The following is a 24,890-nucleotide window of genomic DNA, read 5'->3' as shown; positions in this document are numbered from 1 at the left end:
TGACTTGATTGAGGTGTACAAGATGATTAGGGGGTTAGATAGGGTTGACAGTGTGAACCTTTTCCCGCGTATGGAGTCGGGTATTACAAGGGGGCATAGCTTTAAATTAAGGGGGGGGTAGATATAGGACTGAAGTTAGGGGTAGGTTCTTCACTCAGCGAGTCGTAAGTTCATGGAATGCCCTGCCAGCAGCAGTGGTGGACTCTCCCTCTTTATGGGCATTTAAGCGGGCATTGGATAGGTATATGGAGGATAGTGGGTTAGTATAGGTTAGGTGGGCTTGGATCGGCGCAACATCGAGGGCCAAAGGGCCTGTACTGCGCTGTATTCTTCTATGGCTGACGCACTCCTGATTGGCTACATTCTTAGGTCTCAGCGGAGTGTTCTTGCTTATGGGCTCCATGCCTCTGCAGTCCAGGGAATGGGTCGTGGTCAGTCCTGTGGCTTCACAGCAGTCAGTCCAGGAATATGGCTCCTGCAGTGTGTCAGGGGTCTAAGCACTTCTTATTCAGGGCTATCTGGTTAAATTGCTCATGGGACTGGGCCACAGACAAGAGTCCCATGGTCCCATTCATAGAAGTGATAGGGTTTGGCGGTGGACAAAGATAACTCTTGCACTGGAAAATGAATAGGTAAGTTTATTTGCAAGATAGGGGGCTGCAGGCTTTGGGGGATGAAACTTGTGAAGGGGAGCAACAGTATCTGCAAAAGAGGAGATACAGTAAAGAATAGATAGAAAAGGATTCATGTGGGAGGGGTATTGTCCATGGTCAGGCTTCTTTCAAGGTGGGGGGTGGGCAGTGAATGGCCACATGGCACAGTCACATCATATGGCAAAGACTAGGTGAGAAAGGCAGATAGAGCTACATGTAAACTAGTTGGGTAGGAACCTAGAAAAGTGCAAACCTTGTGACCTTTAAGGGAAGGGCTCCCATAAAGGAAATTTAAATGTTTGAGGCTCTCCTACACTTTGAGATGGAGACTGCAAGCTACAGATTGAGGAATAATCACTACTGCCTTCCATCATGCTAGAAAATAAAGTATCTGCAAACACACACTGAGTGGGTGGGGGAAGTGACTTGACCTGTGAGGGAGGATGCTGCAGAATCCACTGATGATAAGGCTTTAAAAGGAAAAGAACATGGCACAAAGACCCATGTTATGTAAACAGACCTGTGGGATCCCTAATCCCTGGACAGCCTTATGCATCAGATCCTTTTGTGTTGCACTGCCCTGCCACAGTCATTGCTGAACAACTCATTGACAGTTACACACTTGGATGCAGAAGCCACGAAAAAATAAGGCTGCTGTATTATTGTACTGGGAAAGTCAAAGTTGTCAGCATGACCCAACCAAGTATATACTTTGTTCCTCTTGATTCCACATTACGTAGCAGACTTCCATTATTACCTGGATCAGTTACAGACAGTTAACTGTCTTTGTCTGAGGTCAATAGCATAGATTCTGACTTCTTTTGTAAGAACTCACCATTTGTGGAGATGGTCCTCTTGTGATTTCCAAATCACAAACTTTGATGAGAGGGGTCTTAGAGATAGAGAGAGTGAGGATAAAGGCTATTGGCCCACTTTCAGATTCTCTGTGTGTTCAAAATTGAGTTTTTCCCCATACATCATCAACAGAATGATAATATTAATTTTTGTCCAGAGGCTGAATGATTTATGTTTATGCTTGATAATACGTGAGTTATCATGGAGAGCGAAGAGCAAAGAGTTGGAACGGAGTTGAGGTGGAGTTTATAAAAGGCTATGAGTTGATTAGGTTCATCTGGGGGTCTGGTGGGTAGATTGATGTAGGCTGGCATAGCCAGATGTGGGACCCTGGAGGATGGGTACAGGGGAATAAGTTGGATGAAGAGGATTTGAAGAATAAGGGGCATAGGGTTTCCACACTGATGTGGCATGGAGAATGAGGAGGTGAGAGGAGGTCCAATATTTCAGGTTTTAATCTTTGTTTTTAAAGTTTAAACACAATGTTGTCGCAATGTTGTCCTACCTAGCGCATCTTGGAAATCAGGCAATCTCTCAGGCTCTTCCTGTATCACTTGGCCCAAGTCCTAATCCAGCCATCACCTCTAGATCATAAAAAAGTGTGCAAAATTGTTTTCTAGGATCAGTGCTGGGGATTTCTCCCGAATCTGCACACCTGATCAGGAAAGAAAATTGGCAGGTACCTGGTGCTGTGAGATAGCAGTACCTACCACTGAGCCACCATGCTACCCTAATTTGGCATAAAGTTAATTAAAGGGCAAGGAGAAAGAGAAGAACAGATTGAAGATTATGGCTAATTATGATGGTTGGAAGGAAGTGAAATATGAATTCAGAAATGTGTTCAGAAATCTTCCTTAACCAGTATGTTCTCAGTGTAACAAGGAAGAAGGTATTTCGGAAACATGAGCAAGAATGATCATTATATCGTAGGATTTGGGTTAAGACAGGCAAAGAGAAACAATGTTAAAATAACGTCTAATTTGGCAGAAGCTTCATTTCAATGGGATGAGAAGAAATCTGGCATCGGTTACATGGAACCAACATTTTACAGGAAGCATTGTAATGGAACAATGAGTGCTATTTAAGGAGGAAATGTTTGAGGTACAAAGTGGGTACCTTTCAATAAAGTGAAAAGCAAGGGAACCAATGGGGCTCCTGGGGTGATTAACTGATGGAGAAGGAAGTGGGAGTGGAGGTAGCAGAAAGCCTTTCTATAATCTATCAGTCCTCCTTAGATAGGGGGAAGGTGCTGGAGAACTGTAAAGTCACTGGTAAAATTTTAGAAACATTAATTAGGGGAAAAATATCAAGACACTTGGAGAGGCTTGGATCAATTAAGGAGAGGCAACATGAATTTGTAAAGACAAATGTAATTAATTAATCTCATTTAAATTTTTGACATGAGGTTGATGAATGCAATGGATACAGTCATCTTTGACTGTGAGACACTGCCAAGTGTATGGATTTTAAGAAAACATTTGCGAAAATGTCATTTGAAAAGTGGCTTAACAAAATTGAGGCTCATAGAATTGGAGGTTTATTATCATCTTTAATTTAAAAAATGGCAGGACAGTGGTGTTTTCTATGTTATGATCACTGCTCTTATTTGATAAATACATTCATGGATATTGAAAGAGAGGGTAAACTTACAAGATTTTTCAATGATATCCAATTTGAACGCAGATAATGAAGAACTTACTCGGCGACTTCAACTGGATTCAGCTAGGTTAGTAGAATGGGAAGACAATGGAATTTAATACACAGAAGTCTGATGTGAAACATTTTGACAAAGACAATAGAGACTAAGTGCCACAATTCTAAAGCATGTACAAGGACAGAGGGACTTGAGGCTTCATTTGTTTGAGTTTTAAACTTAGCAGCATGTTAGGAGGAAACTTCGATTTTAGCGATAAAAGATATTTACACACTCAAAGCCATTTAGAGTCCAGTGTCACAGGATCTCTGTAGGTACCTCTGTAAACAGGAAACAATGTTAACAAAAAAATTCTAAAAAGACATGGAGGAGATACTGTAGAACAGACACTGATAAAAGAAGAAACAGCAAAACCTAGTGAGATTGATTGTTTACCATCTGGATGGATTAAGAAGATGACTAAAAAGAACATTTGTTTTATTTGTGTATGAAGGAAGATTGGAATATGGATAAGATGATGCTAATAGTATAAAGATAATCAACTTTTCAATATGCTCCAGAGGTTTACTTTGGTCTAATAATTGAGGCAGATTTCTCTTTGCAATGCACAAATGAAATGATCGTAAAACTCTATACTCAAGTCTCCAGCAGTTAGTCATTTAAAAATAAAGACAATGCAGGGGCACACTGAGAAAGTGATTAGTAAAGCTTATGGGATTTTGGCTTCATAAATAGAGATATTGAATACCAAAGCAGGGAGATTATACAGCCACTGCTAGAATATTGTATCAAGTTCTGGTTACCACACTTCAGGAAGAAGTGAGGTTCCTTGAAAGAATGTGAAGGAGATTTAGCAGAGGATTTTAAGCATAAGTTATATTGGGGAAGTTGGACTTGTTTTCCTTGGATCAAGAGGAAGTTTAGGGGTGATTTTATCAATGTACAAGAATATCACAGGTTTCAATAAGCTAGATAAACATTAGCTGCTTTTATTAACTAATGGTAAAAAGACTAGAGGACACATATTTCTGGTTTTGGGCAAATGATGCAGAGGGCATGAGAAATAACATATGTTGCAGCAAGTGGAAATGGCCGAGAACTCACTGTGTACAAGGATTTTCGAAGTGGGATGCATGATAATTTCAAAAGGAAATCAAATGTGTATCTGAGAGGAATGAATTTACAGAGCTATGGGGATATAGTTAGGGAATGGGACTAATTGGCTTGCCTTATAGAATGATGCAGTGGACGAAATTAACTGAATGATCTCCTTTATCACTAATACTCTATGATGTAGTCCATGAAGAAGTTTTACAATCTCAAAAAAGTCATCATGTTCAATGAGCTCATCTTCAAATGCCACTTGCTATCAACTGCATTAACAGTCTTGTCCACTGCTCAATTCACTATGCTCTCATTATTTAACAATCAATAATCTCTATCAGTCAGGACTCAACCATACCCTTCATAAGTTCAACTTCACAATCATAGATTTAGTCTCACAGCTTGCATACAGTGACAGATACTTTACCTAACAGTCACATTACCCAAACATTACATGATGCTCGTAACACAATTGCTTATTTCTTCCAGAGGTAAGAATTAGAGTGAGATGAACAGGACCCTATCCTTTTTTCATTTCAAATACCAATGAACTGCAGCCTGTTCAGTCAGTAGAGGAAGGGTAAAAAGACAGTGAAGATAAAAAGCCATCATCACGTGACTTCCCTGTTGTAATCACTGGCTAAGATACTGGCACAGTACTTCCTTTAGATGCTAGGATTTAGAAGAGATTTGCATGTAAGAAAGCACTGGACACCGATGCCAGGAGCTTGGACTGAGGCAAAAATATAGTGCAAGTGTCAGCTGTACAATACTTTGATGGTCTAGGCTACAGAAAAATAGTGAAAGATATACACATCTAAATGTTTTGTGCTCTTGAAAACCTGTCAGGAAGCTTGGACTCAATGCCAAGCTGCGTAGAGGAGTTGAGTATGAACTTGGCACAGAATTTTGTGTAGAGCTTAGAACTCATTCTTCCTAATAAGCAATATTGTTAAATTCCATTGGTATATCTATGAAAACCATCATGTTGCAATGCTGAATGGTCAGTGCCTCAGATTCCTTGGGAGGTATGGTTGCTGCAGTAAGACAACCTGCTCCCCTCATAGAGGAAGGTAGTTACTCTGCTATCAGCCTTTCCACTCTACACGCATGTGCCTGTCAACCAACCAGCTAAGACTTTGCAACCCAGAACAAGATGATGCAGTCTGAAGTCAAGCATTGTAGAGGAGGTCCAGAGCTACTTGAGATTGTATTCCAAGGCTATCTCCAGTCTCCACACTGAACATCAACGACCTTACACCAGACATGTTCCAGCCACTGACAAAGTACCTCTTTTAGCAAAACGACCTGCACTAATGTAATACACAGGGATGATGCTGAATTTTATACGGATGCACAAGTCTAACTGCTTTTAGATTTGTGAATGAGAATAATTTGGTTAGTGACAGAGGAAAGGTAAAATGCATTGGGTTGATGCTGAATGGGGAGGTGTTAATGGTATAACTGTGTTATTAAAGTTCAGGTACACACATGAAGCACATTGATTGATTAAGTACCTGAAGCTCATATAAAGAGAGACTTAGCGGACTCTGCCTTTATTCTGCAGTTACTCTTGGAGATGGAGAACATATTGACGACTGATACAATGAGGTCGTTTGTGGCCAGACACATTAACCAGTCCCAAGAATTACATTCACATTTGATAAGTTTTCTTACATATTTTCTGTTTTATTTACAGTACTGCTTTAAAAGGGTTGATCAATAGTTAATTTATATTTATTGTTTGCTCTGAATAGTATAAAGAAAGACTTCTGGTATACTGGGTTTTGGTTAGGGAAGGGAAGCACTTGTAATACTACATTCTGTAAATAAATCTGGTGTAGAAGATTGGTGTCTAGTTTCCTATCTCACTATGAAGTGATTTCATATGGTAACATCATACTGTTGCCCGGAAGTGTAGCTTGGAAACTAAGATGTTGGGCAGAATCTTCTAGAGATCTCATGGACTATGGTGACATTTACAATAGCTTCATGTGAGAAGTTTGGCAAGGCCCATCTTGACAATAAGAGCAACCTGTTGCATTTTTTACACATTTTCCAACTGATCAAGCAAGTTTCTTTCTCGACATCTATGTGTTGCTAATTAATTAATGGGGAATTATGGCTTGTTGATGCCTTGTAATTCCATAATTTGCCATATTAATATTTAGCTTCCTATCTTGCTAAATGTGCTGAATAGGCTAGATGTCGATACTTCTTCACATGGAAGTCAAAATGTATACTTGGCAGCTTCAACTTGCCGCTCGCTCAGCAAGATCTCATATTGGACATGGGCATCAACATCTCAGGCATGCTTCATGGTCTGACATTTCACACATGCATTGACATCCATCAACATTGGCATCTGCTGTGTGCCAGCCCCTAAGAACACTCATGGCACATCTCTGATCCACTTCTTGGATGTGTTTGTACTTTTATATCACAGCTCAAGTTGCTCTGGCAACTATCTTTGAAATACTTTGAATACAGGACACCATGCTCAGGGAGGTGCACCAGCTCATGGACTGGATCAAGCTACATCTCCACGTTGTTCACTTGTTGTCATAGTGCTCAGTCATTCTGAGCCTGGCTGAATGCTTGTAGTATCCCTGTCTTTTATTGCTTTGCCTTACCTTTTTGCACTTTGCCCACTCAGCCAGAGGTGTTATGCTCAGGTTGCTTCTGTCTTTCTTTGTTGTTTAGTATAGACATAAAGGCAGGAAGCTTGTCATGGTTGTCAGCAATCCTCTGTCAACTCATGGAGTAGCCTTCCCTCAAGAGTTCTCGGCACAGTATGTAAAGGGCAACCTCTGACTCGAGTGCAGGGGCTTGGACGCATTCACGGCTATGTAGGACAGTTGGCTGTGTAGAACTGTCCATCTTTCATAGTTACACTGGCATCACTCCCCACCTCTTCCTCCACTATATTGAAGACTGCATCGGCGCTATCTCATGCTCCCACGAGGAGGTCGAAAAGTTCATCAACTTCACCAACACATTCCACCCCAACCTTAAATTCACCTAGACCTTCTCTGACACTTCCCTCCCCTGCCTAGACCTCTCCATCTCCATCCACGAGGACTGACTCAACACTGACATTTTTTACAAACCCACTGACTCCCACAGCTACCTGGATTATACCTCCTCCCACCCTGCCTCCTGTAAAAATGCCATCCTGTTTTCCCAATTCCTCTGCCTCCACTGCATCTGCTCCCAGGAGGACCAGTTCCACCACAGAACACACCAGATGGACTCCTTCTTTAAAGACCGCAATTTGTCCTCCCAAGTGATTGAAGATACCCTCCAATGCATCTCATCCACATCCTGCACCTCTGCCCTCAAACCCCACCCCTCCAACCGCAACAAGGACAGAACTCCCCTGGTCCTCACCTTCCACCCCACCAATCTCTGCATAAATCGCATCATCCGTCAACATTTCCACCACCTACAAATGGACCCCACCGCCAGGGATGTATTTCCCTCCCCACCCCTACCTGCTTTCCACAAAGACTGTTTGCTCCATGACTATCTGGTCAGGTCCACGTCCCCCAACAACCTACCCTCCCTCCCGGCACCTTCCCCTGCCACCGCAGGAATTGCAAAACCTATGTCCACACCTCCTCCCTCATCTCCGTCCAAGGCCCCCAAAGGAGCCTTCCACATCCATCAAAGTTTCACCTGCACTTCCACACATGTCATTTATTGTATCTGTTGCTCCCGATGTGGTCTCCTGTATATTGGGGAGATTGGACGTCTTCTTGCAGAGCGCTTTAGAGAACATCTCTGGGACACTTGCACCAATCAACCCCACCACCCCGTGGCCGAACATTTCAACTCCCCCTCCCACTCTGCTGAGTACATGCAGGTCCTGGGCCTCCTCCATTGCCACTCACTCACCACCTGACGCTTGGAGGAAGAATGCCTTGTCTTCCGCCTAGGGACCCTTCAACCCTATGACATTAATGTGGATTTCACCAGTTTCCTCACTTTTCCTGCCCCCACCTTACCCAGTTCCAACCTTCCAGCTCAGCACCGCCCTCATGACCTGTCCCACCTGACAATCTTCCTTCCCATCTATCCGCTCCACCCTCCTCTCCGACCTATCACCTTTACCCCCACCTCCATTCACCTGTTGCACTCTCAGCTATAATCTCCCCAGCCCCATTCCCCCCCCCCCTTCCATTTACCTTTCTACCCTAAGGCTCCCAGCCTCATTCCTGATGAAGGATTCCGGCCTGAAACTTCGATTTTCCTGCTCCTCGGATGCTGCCTGACCTGCTGTGCTTTTCCAGCAACACACTCTCAACTTTGATCGCCAGCATCTGCAGATCTCACTGTCTCCTTGGAAGCATTCAGTCAGCCACTTGTGGTGGTCAGAATCAGATGCTTTCCACATATGGACCAGGAGCCGAATGCTGGACAGCATACTACTCATCTTTTTTATGACAAGTGAAGGTTGTTTTCCTCAAGGAATAGTGGGGACAGATATTATGGGAGCTGAAGAGGTATGCCACAGTTGTTACCTTTGTGGGTACAGTGGCAGAGATAGTGAGTTTGAGGTATCATAGAAAAGATGGCAGCACTTATGTTGGCAGAGCGTAGGAGGTCATTAGCCATCTCCCTACTTTGTTGTGTATTCCTCCAGATGGCTGAGACTAGACTGATTCAGAGGGTAATCTCATACCAGGCTAGCATTGTTTGGTGTCATGGACTCCATTGGATGCTCTGGTGGTAAGAGGAACCTTATGTGTGCACCACCCCTCTATGACCCTGCCAGCGAAGAGAGGTACCAAATTCCCTTTGTCTGTTATATCTGGGGTAATTACCAGGAACCATACAGGGCAGTCCCAACTAGACAGTGATTATCTAGATGCACAATGGCTTTTTGAGTTATTACTGGCACCAGGTATGGTGGTCATTTTTGGATTTCTGGTGAGATGCAAGTTATTTTGAGAGCAACATGTGGTAAGATGGAGTTAGAATTGGAGAACAGGGATGCCATAGGGCAGGGTAGATTGTCAATGGGGCAAGATTTGTAAGAAAACTTGGTAGGCCTTTTGGTAAAAAATTCAATGGAACTCGTGTTTAGACAGACAAAGAGATTCAGCCCAACAAAAGATGATAATCTTAGTTACTTTTATGAAGAATGGCTGCAAGCCAATGTAAATTGTAAAGGTAAGAGTACTTATTGATGTTCGCTGAAGCTGAACCTTATAACTGGTGGAAAAATACATTGGACATGAGGACATGGTGAAGTATTTTTTGAGTTGGATGTCATTTAGTTGCTGATGAAAGTTTGGATCTTCTATTGACATTCATGTATAAAATTTACAAGGAAGATTAATTAGACAGCTACAAGGTACGGTCAGATTTTGAAAACTTCAAAATGATGACAGTCATTCCACAGAGAGTCTATCTTGTACTTTAACAAACTGTAAGAAAGATTGAAGGAGTAAAGATAAAGAAATGGGCTGGGAGCTCTGGCTAAACTTCTGACTGGCAATGAGACAGAAGATCTGTTAATGATGAGTTTAGAGAAGTGTAAAGACAAAATATAGTAGTCATAAATATCCCAACTCAAAGTCCTTTCAGCAATGGGTTCTGTGAAAGAGACTGTACGGTAATCAATTAGAATTTCCATGCAATCGTATCCAATCAGCCAAACTGCAAACTAACAGCTGCCCTAGCATGGGCAGCAAATCCAAATAATTTGCTTCAAATTGCTGGGGCTATACTCCTTATCAACTGGAATCCCAAAATATCTTTTATAATTGTGTGTTAATCCCCAGACTAGAGGGGACCATGATTAGTTCCATTGTTTTCTGCTTCAATGCTTTACAAGCAAGGGGAAGGGCATTCATAAAATCAGAAATTTCAGTGAAAATTTGCGGAGCTCTACAGGAATATATATGACCATTAAAGATAAACTTTAATTATGTGGATTTACTATACTACAAAAGAATAAGAAATGGTGAAAAAGTTCAGGTAAGTTGGTAGGCTGCTATGGAAAGACACTGGGAGAAAGTGAGGACTGCAGATGCTGGAGACCAGAGTTGAAAAATGTGATGCTGGAAAAACACAGCAGGCCAGGGAGCATCTGAGGAACAGGAGAATCGACGTTTCAGGCATTAGCCCTTCTTCAGGAAGGCCGAAACGTCGATTCTCTTGCTCCTCGGATGCTGCCTGGCCTGCTGTGTTTTTCCAGCATCACATTTTTCAACTATGGAAAGACACTGGTTCACCAAAATGGTAGTCACTCTATTGGAAGAACCATTCGTCTCGGTTAATTTGAACTGAATACAAACCTGCAGAATCTGAGCAATTGATGAATATGTTGAGCCACTCTATGTGTCACATTCATATAATTATAAGTTAAGATAAATGAACTGGCAAAAATATGTGAAACAATGGAATGAAAAACATACACTGTGAATTGTCATTGTGGATCTGGGAGTAATGCTTATGCTAGAGACAATCACGTACTAATAACAGAATCTCTGATCATGAGAGGGAGACATCTTGTAGCATTAGACCATAAAGACATTAGAGGGCAAGTAGCGTCTGTAGGTTGACTAGTTTACGTAATAAAACAAAGACTACAGAACAATCTAGGAAGACTACCAGAAGTAAAAACTCTTGGGAAAATTGTCAACTAATTGGATGAAGAGATGCAAAATGAAAAGAGTTGGAAGTAATTTGGTATTTGCTCTGAAAAAGGACATTCAACCTTCTCACAAAAATGGATATACATAGGAAAAATCTCCTCAGATCATAACTATAAAGTTAATGCGAGACTAGTGGCCAGGAGTTTCCAGAAGTCTGGACAGCAATGTATTAGCATGGACTCTCTAATGGTGAGAAAATCAATTGGCGGATTTCAGTCATAATCTCTTCAGTGGAATGAAGTTGTCTCATTTACTGATCTCGACTGAAGTTGAGGCACACGAACAGTTCTCTAAAGAATCTCTGAGTGGGTTTTGCTGAGTGTCTTTCCATTCCTGCCCCTCCCTTTTCTATCAGTTTTTCCCATTCTGTAAATCACCAAAAAGATATTTTAACAGCAGCACTCCCTGTGGAACACTGGAACTTCAAGACAAGTATACAAAGTGCCACAAAATGCATAGAATTGCACCAACAAGTTCAAGAAATAATTCAGCAACTAACTCATATGTAATCCATTATTCCTTTAAGTAGGATTGCTGGGGTCCTTCAAGATATTTAATGATATACTCCACTTTCTGAGGTTCAGACAGGGTGTAGGCCGGAAGATTTTTTAGAATACTTACAGTGTGGAAACAGGCCTTTCGGCCCAACAAGTCTACACCGACCCTCCAAAGAGCAACCCATCCAGACCCATTCCCTTATATTTACCCCTTCACCTAACACTATGAGCAATTTAGCATAACCAATTCACCTGACCTGCACATTTTTCGACTGTGGGAGGAAACCGGAGCACCTGGAGGAAACCCACGCAGACACAGGGAGAATGTGCAAACTCCACACAGACAGTTATCCGAGGCAGGAATTGAACCCGGGTCTCTGGCGCTGTGAGGCAGCAGTGCTAACCACTGTGCCACCTAAGGTGACATTCAGAAATATAGTACTGATTTCAAATCAGTGCTCCATGTCAACTGATGTCATGATCTGTCTCTTTGGTAAGCTTGTGGGTTAGGGGAACAACTGGAATGGAGAAAATGGTCTACAGAACCCAATTTCTCCTCCATCCCTACCAAAATGATCTGATGCTAGACTCAAATAGTGCTAAGTATTACGAAGAAAAAGAATTTCACCAAAGTAATTTCACAATTCCAGCGTCTTTCAGTCCTAATGAAATTTTGACATCGTTTTATATTATTCACTTCATGATTACTTTAGATAATACAATAAAACTAATACAAAACATAAAAATAAAATATAAGATATCATCTCTCACTTCTAATGTATTTTAAATTCAAACTTGTATCAATATGCAATCAAAATTTAAAGCAGTTTTAAAAATAATTTGAATAGACTTAAAAATGTTTTCACTATCTGTTTACGCTGAATGTTTTTGAACATTGTTGAAATAATGAGGGTTAATGACATAATTGGAGGAAATGGTCTTAGAGGCCTTTGCAGATGCAGTGTTAACAACATCTTTGAAGTGCATACTGTATCAATGGTTTGTCAATTTAATAGTGATAATTAGCTCAATTATCTCAGATTGAATCAATAACACTTCTGCAGCAGCTTTGAGAAGAATGCTATTAATAATTACACTCCAGACAAGTACCCACAATCAAATTTGACCATTAACGTTGGTGCAGCTGGAATTATTCAGGTCTTACAAAATCAGAGAACCATTTGTATCATTGCCAAATTCCTAGTCTTAACAATTTAAAACAAATGCATTTGCATTGGAATGTTATAACCACATTCTATAACACAGGAGTATGTTGCTTCAATATTAATAACATTTGCCCATTTAAAATATTACAATTCAGGATTAATGCACTGATTCGACATTGTCGGTAAGGAACCATGCTTTAATGCAAGGGAGAATTGCATTATTGTCACCAAATCAATCTCCCTTCTTGCATGACTACGTTCTGAGAGCATGGGATCAGCAAATTTTGCCTGAGTTTTAAATTGAATAAACTGTTTCAAACAATACATTTTTTTCAAGTAGAATTTGTATGCCTAAATTTATAAAACATATTGTACTGTACTTATTTGCATTCATAGAAAATATGCAATTTTGTGATAACTAAAAGACTAATGTGAATGTCATTATTTTTGTTTTTCATCTTTATTTCAGATATTTCTAACTGGAGTCAACACACTCATATTAGTAAAGACTAACCAACATTGTCTTTCAATATCCTACTTATATTAAGAACATTTTCAAGCATCCTTACTTTAACTGCTAGTATCAATTAGCAGAGGTTAACAATGCAAACAGTTATTTTGGGCAATGAATTAGCTTTTTTACAATTAGAAACACCTAACCATGTTTGGTAACAGAAGGAAGGTAGCCTCAAATATATCACATTTAATAAGGAAATAAAAGAGTGAATGATGAGAGAAAAATTAATCATATTGTAACGTGACTTAGCTACTAACAATGTAGAAGCACTAAAGTGTTTTGTGACCAACAACTTACCTTCTGTAATGCGGTCATTAAATGTGTCTTTTCTACTATCCTTCCATGTTACCAAACGTTCAAGATTGCTGTGCCCAGCAGCTTCGACGTGGTGACAATATATGGTCATCATTGCATGAGCTTTGAAGATGCCAAAATTGACCTGCATAATCTCTAGTAGATGTAGATCACCCAAAGTCATGGCAATCTCATATCCTCGCCAAATATACTTGCAAGCTTCATCATATTGACCCTGTTAGGAAATGATATACAGAGACAAGTTCAGAAAGACAAATAAAGTTTTTATATTTAAAAAAGTAATTTAGTTTTCTATTTGCATTGTGAAATAAGGGCAGTTACTATAAGTGGTTGCCTCTTAAATTTACAGATACCTACATAGCACAAAAGTCATGACAAGAACCTTGCCACAAAACGACATGACCCTCTCTCACTACCACTAACACCCCAAAAACCTTGTCTGACTGCTTGAGTAACAAAATCATAACAGTAATCTTTACGTGTTAGGAATCCATCTTAAACTAAAAACATAAAAGAGTAGAATTATTGTAATTTACAATTCTGGGCTTGGGTATGAAATGTGTACATCAAGTCAACAGTGAAGTGTGAGGATGTGTAGAACATTTTGTGTTGAACCAAATGTGGGAATTAAAATAATGTTCTCAAGTCTCTTCCGTATTTTGCAAGTAACTATCACAATGAGATGAGGCATTTAGTTCTATCAGCAATGTGTTTGATTTATGTAATGAATAAATTTAAACATAACCTTTAAACAGAAAATATTGTCCAAAAGATTTGTAAAAAACAAATACACTGTTTTAATATATAAGTCTTAATTACAACCACAATTAAATAGGAATTATCAACTTGTAAAAATATTTCTACTGAATTTTTTTAACATTTCATTATGCAAAGTGTCCAAGCAGAACTTGATAGCCAAGTTCAGTAGCCATGGGGATGGCCTCAGCTCTGACCTTGGGTTCATGTGACACTACAGGTGACCCCACTGCACTACACACACACACTCATGCACAAGCTCTCTATCATATGCTCATACAGACACACCCACATGAGGACCCTCTCACTGATTCATAGCCCTTTACACTCACACTCATACACATACCACACTCTCTCACAGACATTCATACCCCTCCACACACACACACCCATATGCACACACATACATATAGGTTTGTGGGGTGAACTTACACTTGCAGAATTATATTGTATTTTGTTCAAAAACTGCATGAATCCATGTAAGATTCTGGAAATCCCTTTTTGAGAAATAGAACCAGTCTTAACATTGGGGCACACAGCCTCATGCAGGGCACCTCACACCTTCAATGCATTATCTGAGCCGACATGGCCCCTATTGTTGAGGTTCAACTAAGAATGTAACTTTTAAAAAAGTTCTGGGATTTATATATGAAAGAACTGAAACCAACGTGTCCATTCTAAAAGATGAGAGACTTAACAAACACTCCAGGTCTTTTTCAATATATAATTTCAGTTGCATCACACTGTAAACTTTTACTATAAATTCTGTATCTTATGATCTTATACGCCACAGCTATCTGATGAAGGAGCAGCACTCCGAAAGCTAGTGCTCCAAATAAATCTGCTGGAGTATAACCTGGTGTTGTGTGATTTTTTTTTATCTTTGTACACCCCAGTCCAACACCGGCTCCTCCAAATCATGACACCTCAAAGAATGCTTAAAGAGAAGAAGCCTGTGGGCAAAAGTACTTCTGACAAAAGCATTCTCAGTGTCAATATCATTATCGAAAGGATGTATCTCAAATGTCTCACTAGTTACGTTTGTTAATTAAATCCTACTTGTAAAGGTGAACCTTTAACTGAAAATTAAATTAAATTTAATTTAATTGAAATTGAGCAGACCGGCAATTGTCAAAGTGAAAGGAAAACAAAGAACAACACAGTTTTGGTTCTTGCAATACAGCGGGAGCTGGAATTGATATCTCAGACCAGCCTCAGCCATGTTTTTCAATATAAAGTAATATTTTTAATTTTTTTTTGTTCATTCTCTCTAAATTTAGATAGTACTGGAAACAATTGAGATTATCCCAACAAACATACTTGACTTCATTATCATAGTATAAATTCACTGTCTCATTCTGCAAATGGGACAGCCCGGTAGGGCGCTGGAATTCAAGGCACTCATCTCAAAAAAAGTCACAGCTCTTTACATGTTTGCTTCAGTCATTCATTTCAATGATAGGACATTGTAAATCATATGACCATGATTTTCTCTGATGCAATTCCTAAAAGTTTTGCTTCTCATTGGGAATGCCATTCATGTAGAATCATTCCTTTTTTATATATTTCTAAATTTGCCCTATGATATTATGAGATCCTACAGGATTTCTACATGAGTGTTACTAAAGCATTTAGAATGCAGTGAACTGAATTTGGAGGGAATTCGGATTTTTAGGAAAGGACAAACAAAGAGGAAAGGGAGGCGAAGTGGTATTGCTGGTTAAGTGGTATTGCCTGAATGAGGGCAAGAACATGGGCAAGCTGAGCTAAGTGAAGTGAACTAACAAATTAAATTAGTGGATAAATAAATAGAACACACTGCCAGGCATGTAAGGGGGTATTTCAGATTACTCCGAATAAGTATATTCCTACTTCAAAGAGAGATTTCAGAGGTCAGACTCACCATCTGTGGTTAACTAAAGAACTTAGGGAAATATCAAACTTAAGGAATAAGCATATAAAAAATGGCAGAGAATGACTAAAAGGTTAATTAGGAGGCCAAAATTAGATTATGAGAGGAAACTGGCGAGGAATGCAAAATGGATGGCAAGAATTTCAATAGGAAGTGAGTAAGTAAAATAGTTATTGATCCTCCAAAAAGTTAGAATGCGGGAAGTGGGTAAGTTGTAGATAATAAAGAAATAATGGAATGAACAAATACCTTGCCTCTGTCTTCACCGTAGTGGATGCAAAAAGCATTTCACTTAACTCTTGATCAGGAGGTGGAAGGAAATTTGCAAAATTACATCATGAGGGAAGTGTTACGAGACAAAAAAAACCTGCAGATGCTGGAATCCAAGATAGGCAAGCAGGAGGCTGGAAGAACACAGTAAGCCAGGCAGCATCAGAAGGTGGAGAAGTCAACGTTTCAGGTGTAACACTTCTTCAGGACTGGGGGTGGGTATAAGGGGAGCTGCAGATAAAGGGGGTGGTGGGACAGGGTGGTGAAGTGGCGATACTGGAGGACAGGTAGAAGGTACAACCTGATTGGTCAATGGGAGGAATGAATCTGGTTGGTGGCTGGGGAGAGTGGGAGGGGGCGGGGCTGGGCAGGGATTTGGGAGAAGGGAAGGGGGGTTATTTGAAATTGGAGAGCTCAATGTTGAGTCCTTCGGGTTGAGGTCTAGCCAGGCAGAAGATGACGTGTTGTTTGCAGTTTGCAGTTTGATTTGTTGCGGTAATGGCAGAGACCAAGGATGGTCGTGTCGAAAAAGGAGTGAGAAGGTAAATTAATATGGATGATGACTGGGAGGTCGGGTCGGCCCCTGCAAACCCAGCTGCGATACTCGTTGAACCATTCCCTAAGTTTACGTTTGGTCTCCTCGATGTAGAAAAGACCACATCAGGTGCACCTGATGCAGTAAACTAGGTTGGAAGAGAGGCAGGTGAACCTCTGTCTGATCTGGAAGGACTGTTTGTGGCCCTGGATGGAGGTAAGGGGTGTGGTGTACCAGCAGGTTTTGCATCTTTTCTGGTTGCAGGGGAATGTACCTGTGGGTTCGGGGGAGGTTGTTGGTGGGGAGAATGACACAAACCAAGGACTGTCAAAGGAAATGGTCATTGCGGAAGGCAGAGAGGGGTGGGGAGAGGAAAATTGGGTTAATAAGTCTCCTGGTATAAATGGACTTCATCCTAAGGTCATTAAATAAGTTACTCATGAAATGTTGACGTTAATTTTCCAGAATTCCCTAGATTCAGGAAAGATTCCACCAGACTAAAGTATCAAGAATAACTCCTCTATTCAGGAAGGGAGGGAGGCAGAAAACAAGAAACAAAAGGCCGGACAGCCTGACATCTTTAGTGGAGAAGATGTTAGAATTAATCATTAGAGAGTATAGCTATACACTCAGAAAACTCAAGGTAACCAGGAAGAGTCAGTTGGTTTCACTGTGGGAAACTACATTTAACCAATTTATTGGAGTTTGTTGATGGAGTAACAGATGCTATGGATAAAGCCTGCACACTTAGTATACTTGGATTTCCATAAGGTATTTGATAAGATGCCATACCAAACATTACAGCAGGAAATAGAGTATGCATTAAGGGTCTTTGTCTGATTTGCAGTATTTGACAAGTGGAGTCCTACAGGTGTCTGTGCTGTGATCTCAACTTTTTATAATTTACTTCAATGACTTAGATGAGAGAAGCAAAGGCATTGTATTTCAATTTACAGGCCACAGCAAGACAGGTCAGAAAGTATGCTGTAAAGAAGACATAAAGAAGTTGCAGATGAATTTAGACGAGTTGAGTATATGGGCTTAAATGTGGCAGATGGAGCAAAATGTGGTAAAATGTGAAGTTCTTCACTTAGGAGGGACAATTAAAAAAGTATTACTTAAATGGAAAATGAATACATAATTCTAATGTGCAGAGGAATTTAGGTATTCTGGTACATGAATCAAAAAGAGTTAGCACAAAAGTACAGCATGTAAGCAAGAAGGCTAATGGGATGCTATCCTTTATTTCCAGAGGAGCTGGATATTAAAGTAAGAATGCAATGTTAAGGTTGCACAGGGTATTAGTGAGTCCACACCTGGAATACTAAATGCAGTTTCTCAGTCTCCTCATTTAAAGAAGGATGCATTTGATATAGTTCAGTAAATGCCGACTAGATTGAAACTGGAATGAATAGGTTATTCAGGGTATGATTATTTTCACTGTTAAAAATCACACAACACCAGGTTATAGTCCAACAGGTTTATTTGGAAGCACTAGCTTTCGGAGCGCTGCTCCTTCATCAGGTGGTTGTGGAGTACATGATTGTAAGCTAGAATTTATAGCAAAAGTTTACAGTGTGATGTAACTGAAATTATACATTGAAAATATCTTGATTGTTTGTTAAGTCTCTCATCTGTTAGAATGACCATGTTAGTTTCACAAAATCGCAAAACCTTTTTTAAAAGTTATATTTTCAAGTGAACTTTAACAATTAGTGTCAGCCCAGATAATGTATTGTAGATGTGAGCACTCTTGTGTTCTGCTGTCTGTGCCATAATGTTTAGACTGATTCTAATCTAAAAATGAATTAACAGAATCTTAGATGGATTCATGCAGTTTTTGAGCAATGTATAATGTAACTCTGCAAGTACAAATTCACTGCACAAACTTATATGTGTATGTGCGCGTGTGTATGTGTATGTACGAGTGTCTGAGTTGTGTATGTGTCTGAGGGAGTGTATATGTGTGTATAAAGGAGTATAAGTCTGTGAGATGGTGCATGTGAGAGTGTGTATGTGTATGTACGAGTGTCTCTGTGTGTGTGCGCGCGTCTGTGTAGGAGTGTCTGTGTGTGTGCGTGCGTGTAGGAGTGTCTGTATGTGTGTATAGTGCAAAGGGGTGACCTGTAGTGTGACATGAACCCAAGGTCCTGGTTGAGGCCATCCCCATGGGTACTGAACTTAGCTATCAGCCTCTGCTCAGCCACTTTTCACTGCTGCCTGTCCTGAAGTCACTTATTTTCACTGTAATGTAGAAAGGTGAGGGGTGACTTGGTTCAAGTATTTAACAATTAGAATGGTCTTTACAAGGTAGAGCTAAAAAAAAAGTTTTGTCTTGAGGGTCAGTTCAGAACTAAAATGTACTATTTTAAAATTAGGGACAATGCTTTTAGGATAGAGATGAAATATTTTGAGAAGATTTGTAGCTCAGCCAGCAAGCCTACATCCAGAGATGAAACATATTTTTCTCTCAGTGTCGTGTGACTTTGGGACACTTCCCCAGAAGATAGTGGAGATGAATATTTGAATATTTATAGGACAGAAGTGAATAGATTCTTGTTAAGTAGGGGAATCAAGAGCTGTCAGGTGTAGATTGGAATGTGGAATTCCTATTATCTTGTTTAATGACAGAGTAGTGTGGGATATAGGTGAATTAATGTTATTTCTGCAATTATAAGTTCTGATACAGAGTAAATGAATTCACATTAGTTTGGGATTGTTTCGGCCGAGAGCTGACTTAGCAAGAATGAGGAAAATATAATCCGTTACAAAATGGTATGTTAGCATGAGACGTGATTACAAAACAATGGTAGAAATATAGGCACTAGATAAAATGCTGTGAAGAGAGGCCTGTATAAACAGTAGGTTTCCCACTTGTATGGGGACACAGGAACAAACCCTAATTAAAGAGGTCATAAAGGTCAGAGTGACCTCCGGAGAGGAATAAATGCTGATAAAGTAAGATATGCCTAGCGGTGACCTGCAGTGGGATGACGTCAAACAACCTTATGGGGGCCAGAGATAGGCACTTGTCACGGACAAGGCCGGATAAACAGAAGTTGTGGGATCAGTCTTAAGGAAATGAGTGACGTAAGCGGAGGAGGGGGCAAACAATGAATTAAGAAAAAATATGGGGATTCAAACTGTATAAATTTCGAGAGTTTGTTGGATTTGGTGTGCATTTGTCATTGCCTTACCTGGCATTAGATATTGCACCCACTTGCAAGTGTACAAATAAACGGCACTACTGTTTCAGATTTTTGGTCTCGGACTGAAATTATTGAAGTGAGTGAGCTTTTGTTTCTCACAGTAGGCTTGGGGGCTGAGTGGTCTACTTCTACTCCAGGTTAATATGTTTGCTAGAGTCAAACCTACAGTTAATGAGGTGGAACAAATACTTATGGCACTTGCAAGATGGGGAGAAAGTATGCATCATAAAGAGCTCCTGAAGGTTTTGTTTCTTGTGAGCACTGACCAGAGTGAGAAAAACCTTTCTGTTAATAAACGTTGCTAGTTGATCCCAGCAAACTTTCAGAGCCACATGTGTACAGTCAATTATGCCTGTTACCTGTGGAAAACCTGTAATGGAGACAACACCTGCAGCTCTGGCTGCCTGGCTCTTGAGGTCAGTAGTGAATTTTACAAAATCATTTGCTCTTCTGACCAGAACATCTGCACACCTCTAATGATTTAATGTGTGGCAGAGTGGGATATTTCACACATGTCTCCAGGCTAACAGCCACAGCTGAAAAAGTTAAATGCTGTGCAATCCTCCAACATTTCAGCGCTGGATTGCCTTTGCAGACACAGGCAGCATACATAACTGATAGCATCCTGAGACATCCCAAGCACCTTCCTGGTGTTGCATACATTAGCTGGTATTGTTAAGTGCCAGTGCTTTGTCAATGTGTTGGCCACTGGTTGCCAGCATCCTACGTTACTTCAACCTCTGCAGCCTTTCTCTATTGATGTTCTGGTGGCTGCTGTGCATAACTCTGAGCCACCCTCTGTCAGTTCCTTTGAAGCCCCAATCTGCAGCTAAATATGTGCCAAGGAGTTATCAGAATTGCGAGCATAGCTGTGTTGACCTGACTGATTATCATGTCTCCCTGAGGTTATCTATAAAGAAATTGCATTGAACAACCTGATCAGCATTTTTGTTGAGGTCTTTCCTCATATCCTAAGCATTTCTGTTCCATGGAAAGCCCCAACCCACTGTGATCCATATCATTTTAGGCTGGGACGTTTTTCTCTGGAGCATAGGAGATTGAGAGGTGACTTTAAAGAAGGTTATAAAATAATGTGGGGGATAGATAAAGTTAATAGTAGTCGTCTTTTCCCTAGGCTGAGGGATTTAAAGGCTAGGCGGCATATTTTTGATGTGAGAGGAGAGATTTAAAAAAGACATGGAGCAAATCTTTTACACAGATTGTAGTTTGGGTGTGGAATGAACTTCCTGAGGAAGTGATGCATATGGGCACAATTACAACATTTAAAAGACATTTGGATAAGTACATGAATAGGAAAGTTTGGAGGGATATGGGCCAGGAATAGGCAGGTGGTCTAGTTTAGTTTGTGATTATGGTTAGCATGGATTGGTTGGATCAAAGAGTCTGTTTCCATTCTGTATGACTCTATAACGTAGCTATGGAGAGTGGAGACGTGACCCTGAAGTTGAAAGCCAGAACAGGTAGAGTCCCTTAATCATACTGATCTTTCCATCATTTGCTCGATCCTCAAGTCCAACACCCCTGCCTTGCTGTCAGATAAATTGTTTCCAAACCTTTGACAGCTGTGATGACTTATCTGTGAATCTTGAACATGTCCCCAGTACAGTGGTACATGACTCACCTTGTAAATCCCAATCTGCCATTAAGCATCTTTAGCATCATCTACATCATTTTTGAGGTTCCTGCAGTTATGCTCAAAGTCTAAGGCCTTCTGGAATAATCTATGGCACAATTTTGGCAGAATTATGTGATAAGTCCAGCACAGCCTATCTTGATGCATTTTGCTGCATCCACTGATTGGCGACGTACGTTTCTCCACAGGCAGTGACAAATTGCCAGTTAAGCGGAATTATTGTTTGTTAAAATGTCATTAATACCACAACTTGCATCATTAATATTCAGATTCCTATCTTACCAAACGTGTTGAACAAAGTGATGCCAAGAATTCTCCACATGGAAGTGAGAGTGGATATCTTGTGACTTCAGCTCACTGCATGCTCCAAAGGATTTCCATGTTGGGCACCAATAACACAGGACACATTCCATGGCCATCCATGGCACTGACCATGACCAACCCATATCGACAAGAGATTGGCATCTTATAAGTGAAAGAACATAAGAACCCCCATGATCCAGTAGACTTACAGGATGCTTCAGCACTTCAATGCAGCATGGCAGGGCAGATTGGCAACTATCATTGTAATGTAGTTGCAAGAACACTGCACTCAGAGATAGGTACTCAGATCATTGACTGGACCATACTGTTTTTCTAGGCTATTCACTTGTTGTAGTGTTCACTCACTCTGAGCCTACCTGGATGCTTATAGCATCACAGGCTTGCATTGCATTGTCTTCCCTTCTTCAGCTTTGATGCCTCAGGGAGAGACTTCAGGCTCATATTACTTCTGTCTTGCCGTCATTACTAATCCTGGGGCTTGGACACAGTCAGACAGCCACTCAAACTGGTCTGAATCAGGATGCTTTCAGCATAAGGATAAGGAGCTGAATATTAGGCAACACACTTCACATCTTGACTCTTTTTGCCATGTTGTGGTTGCTTCCTTCCTGTAATGAGAGAAAAGCAAGTTTTACTGAAGCTAAAAATGGCTGGCACTCAAAAGTGTTATTTCTGATGCAGGCAGGGAAATGTCCTGTGTGAGTAGGTAGGTAGCATGGTTAGTGCAATCAGGGTTTGGGGTGAATGACAGCGAGTGGGGAAGATGTTGCAAGCAATAATAAGAGTGCAGAGAATGAGCCTTGATGGAAGGTGGGCTCATTAGCAAGAAAGAGTAAATGCGAGGTAGCTGAGACAAGATTGTGAAACTTATGCTGGTGGAGTGAGGAAGTTCATTGACTTCCCTCCTACAGTGTTCTGCATTCCCCCCAGATAGCTGAGATTGCAACATCCAGGTTAGCAACATTGGACCAGGCTGGCTTAATCTGGTGTCATGGCCTTCACTGCTGGTATTCCAGATCTCACATTTGCACAATGCTCCCCAGCAGGACCTCCAGATCTCCCCCGCAAAGTAGGGTGTCGACTTTCCTTTTCAGCCATTCCTGGGGCAAATGTCAGGAACTATGCAGAGAAGCTCCAGACTTACAGTGCTTGTCTGGGTCCATAAAAGGCGATTAAAGATGGCATATGTGCAAGGGATGCCGGGATTTTGGCAGATATCTTTTGAATGGTGCTTTGTTCTGGGAATGGTGCATGGTAAGGTATGGCTAGGATCGGTTGAGAAAGACACAAGAAAGGTGGGGTAAGTAGTTGAAGAAGTGAGTTTGGTATGGTAAGGTAAGGCAAGAAAATTAGTTAGGCATTGTGGTGAAAAACACAGGAATATAGCTATTCAGTCCCTTGGGCTTGTTCCTCCTTCAATGAGATCATGGCTGATCTGTGTTCTAATTGCATTTACCTGTCTTTAGCCCATATCCCTTAATACTGTTGTTTAACAAACATTTATCTCAGATTTAAATTTAATAGCTGATACTGCAAGAGAGTTCCAAACATCTTCAGCCCTTGTGTGTAGAAGTGCTTTCTAACATTGCTCCTGAATAATCCTGCCCTCATTCTCATACTATGCACCCTATTTCTAGAATCCCCAATCCGAGGAAATAGTTTATCTTTATCTACCCTGTCTTTTCTTGTTAATATCTTGAAAACTTCAGTCAGATCACCCCTTTACCTTCTAAATTCGAGAGGAAACAAGCCTACTTTGTACATAAATCCTCTCCCTGAAATTAAACCCTGAAATCCTGTTGTCATTCTTGTAAATCTACATTACACTCCCTTCAAGGCCAATATATCTTTTTAAGGTGTGGTGCCCAGATGGGCTCACAATACTGCAAGTGTGGTCAAACAAAAGTTTTATATACTGCAACATTTCTTCTGTACTCCAGTCCTCTGGATATAAAGGCCAGCATTCCACTAGCTTTCTTGATTATTTCCTGCACCTGTTCATGACACTTTCAAGTTTCTTTGGCATCCATTGCATTTAACTTCAAACTATCTAAAATTTCTTGGTACAAAATGGACAACCTCATACTTGCTTACATTGAAATTCATTGGCCACAATTAATATTCCTTTGTAATTTTATGCCTGCATCTGCATTGTCTACAATATTCCCTAACTTTGTGTCATCACCAAATTTAGATATATGACATTAATAAATAAAGTAATTGAAACCCTAACACAGATCATTTTTGGGAGACCACTAGTCACAACCTGCCAATTTGAGTACCTATCTATTATCCCTACTTTCTATCACCTGTCACTCAACTAATTTCCTCACATCAGCCACATTAGTGGGTCCTCAGTTTAGTGGGCTTCTACCTTTAGTTAATTGTCTCTTATGTGTGATTTTATCAAATGCTTTCTGAAAGTACACATAAACAACAACTGTCTCACATACTGATCACTTAATCTGAACTATCAACACATTTTCTCCTCAACACTCTACATCCCACCACCACCCCACAACTATAGCACAAATGCTATCTCCTTCACACTTCTCTTCAGCTCTGATGAAGTCATCTAAACTCAAAGCATTAGCTTGCTCTCTCCTTATGGATGCTGCCTGATTCACTGTGATCTCACGCATTTGTTTTCAGTACAGATTTCAGCATCTGTAGTAATATGCTCCTATCTCTGTCCACTACCCTTGTCACCTCTTCAAAAAAAAATCAATAAAGTTTGTTAGGTATAACCTACTTGCCATGAATCCATGTTTGCTGTCCCTGATTGACTGAAAAATTTTCAAGGT

At 40.5% G+C, this 24,890-nt stretch overlaps 1 protein-coding gene across 1 annotated transcript in view; it reads right to left on the bottom strand.

The window, feature by feature from the left end:
* Positions 1-24,890, bottom strand: part of ttc29 (tetratricopeptide repeat domain 29) — a 573,216-nt gene that overhangs the window by 177,956 nt on the left and 370,370 nt on the right. The window contains exon 10 of the mRNA XM_043699397.2: positions 13,409-13,640. Coding sequence (XP_043555332.1) covers positions 13,409-13,640 — 232 coding nt within the window. The remainder of the gene's footprint in view (positions 1-13,408; positions 13,641-24,890) is intronic.

Source organism: Chiloscyllium plagiosum, unplaced genomic scaffold (assembly GCF_037043375.1).
Source record: "Chiloscyllium plagiosum isolate Xiang-an unplaced genomic scaffold, Cpla_swu_hap1 HiC_scaffold_1, whole genome shotgun sequence".
NCBI lineage: Eukaryota > Metazoa > Chordata > Chondrichthyes > Orectolobiformes > Hemiscylliidae > Chiloscyllium > Chiloscyllium plagiosum.
This window is presented reverse-complemented; position numbering and strand designations above follow the sequence as displayed.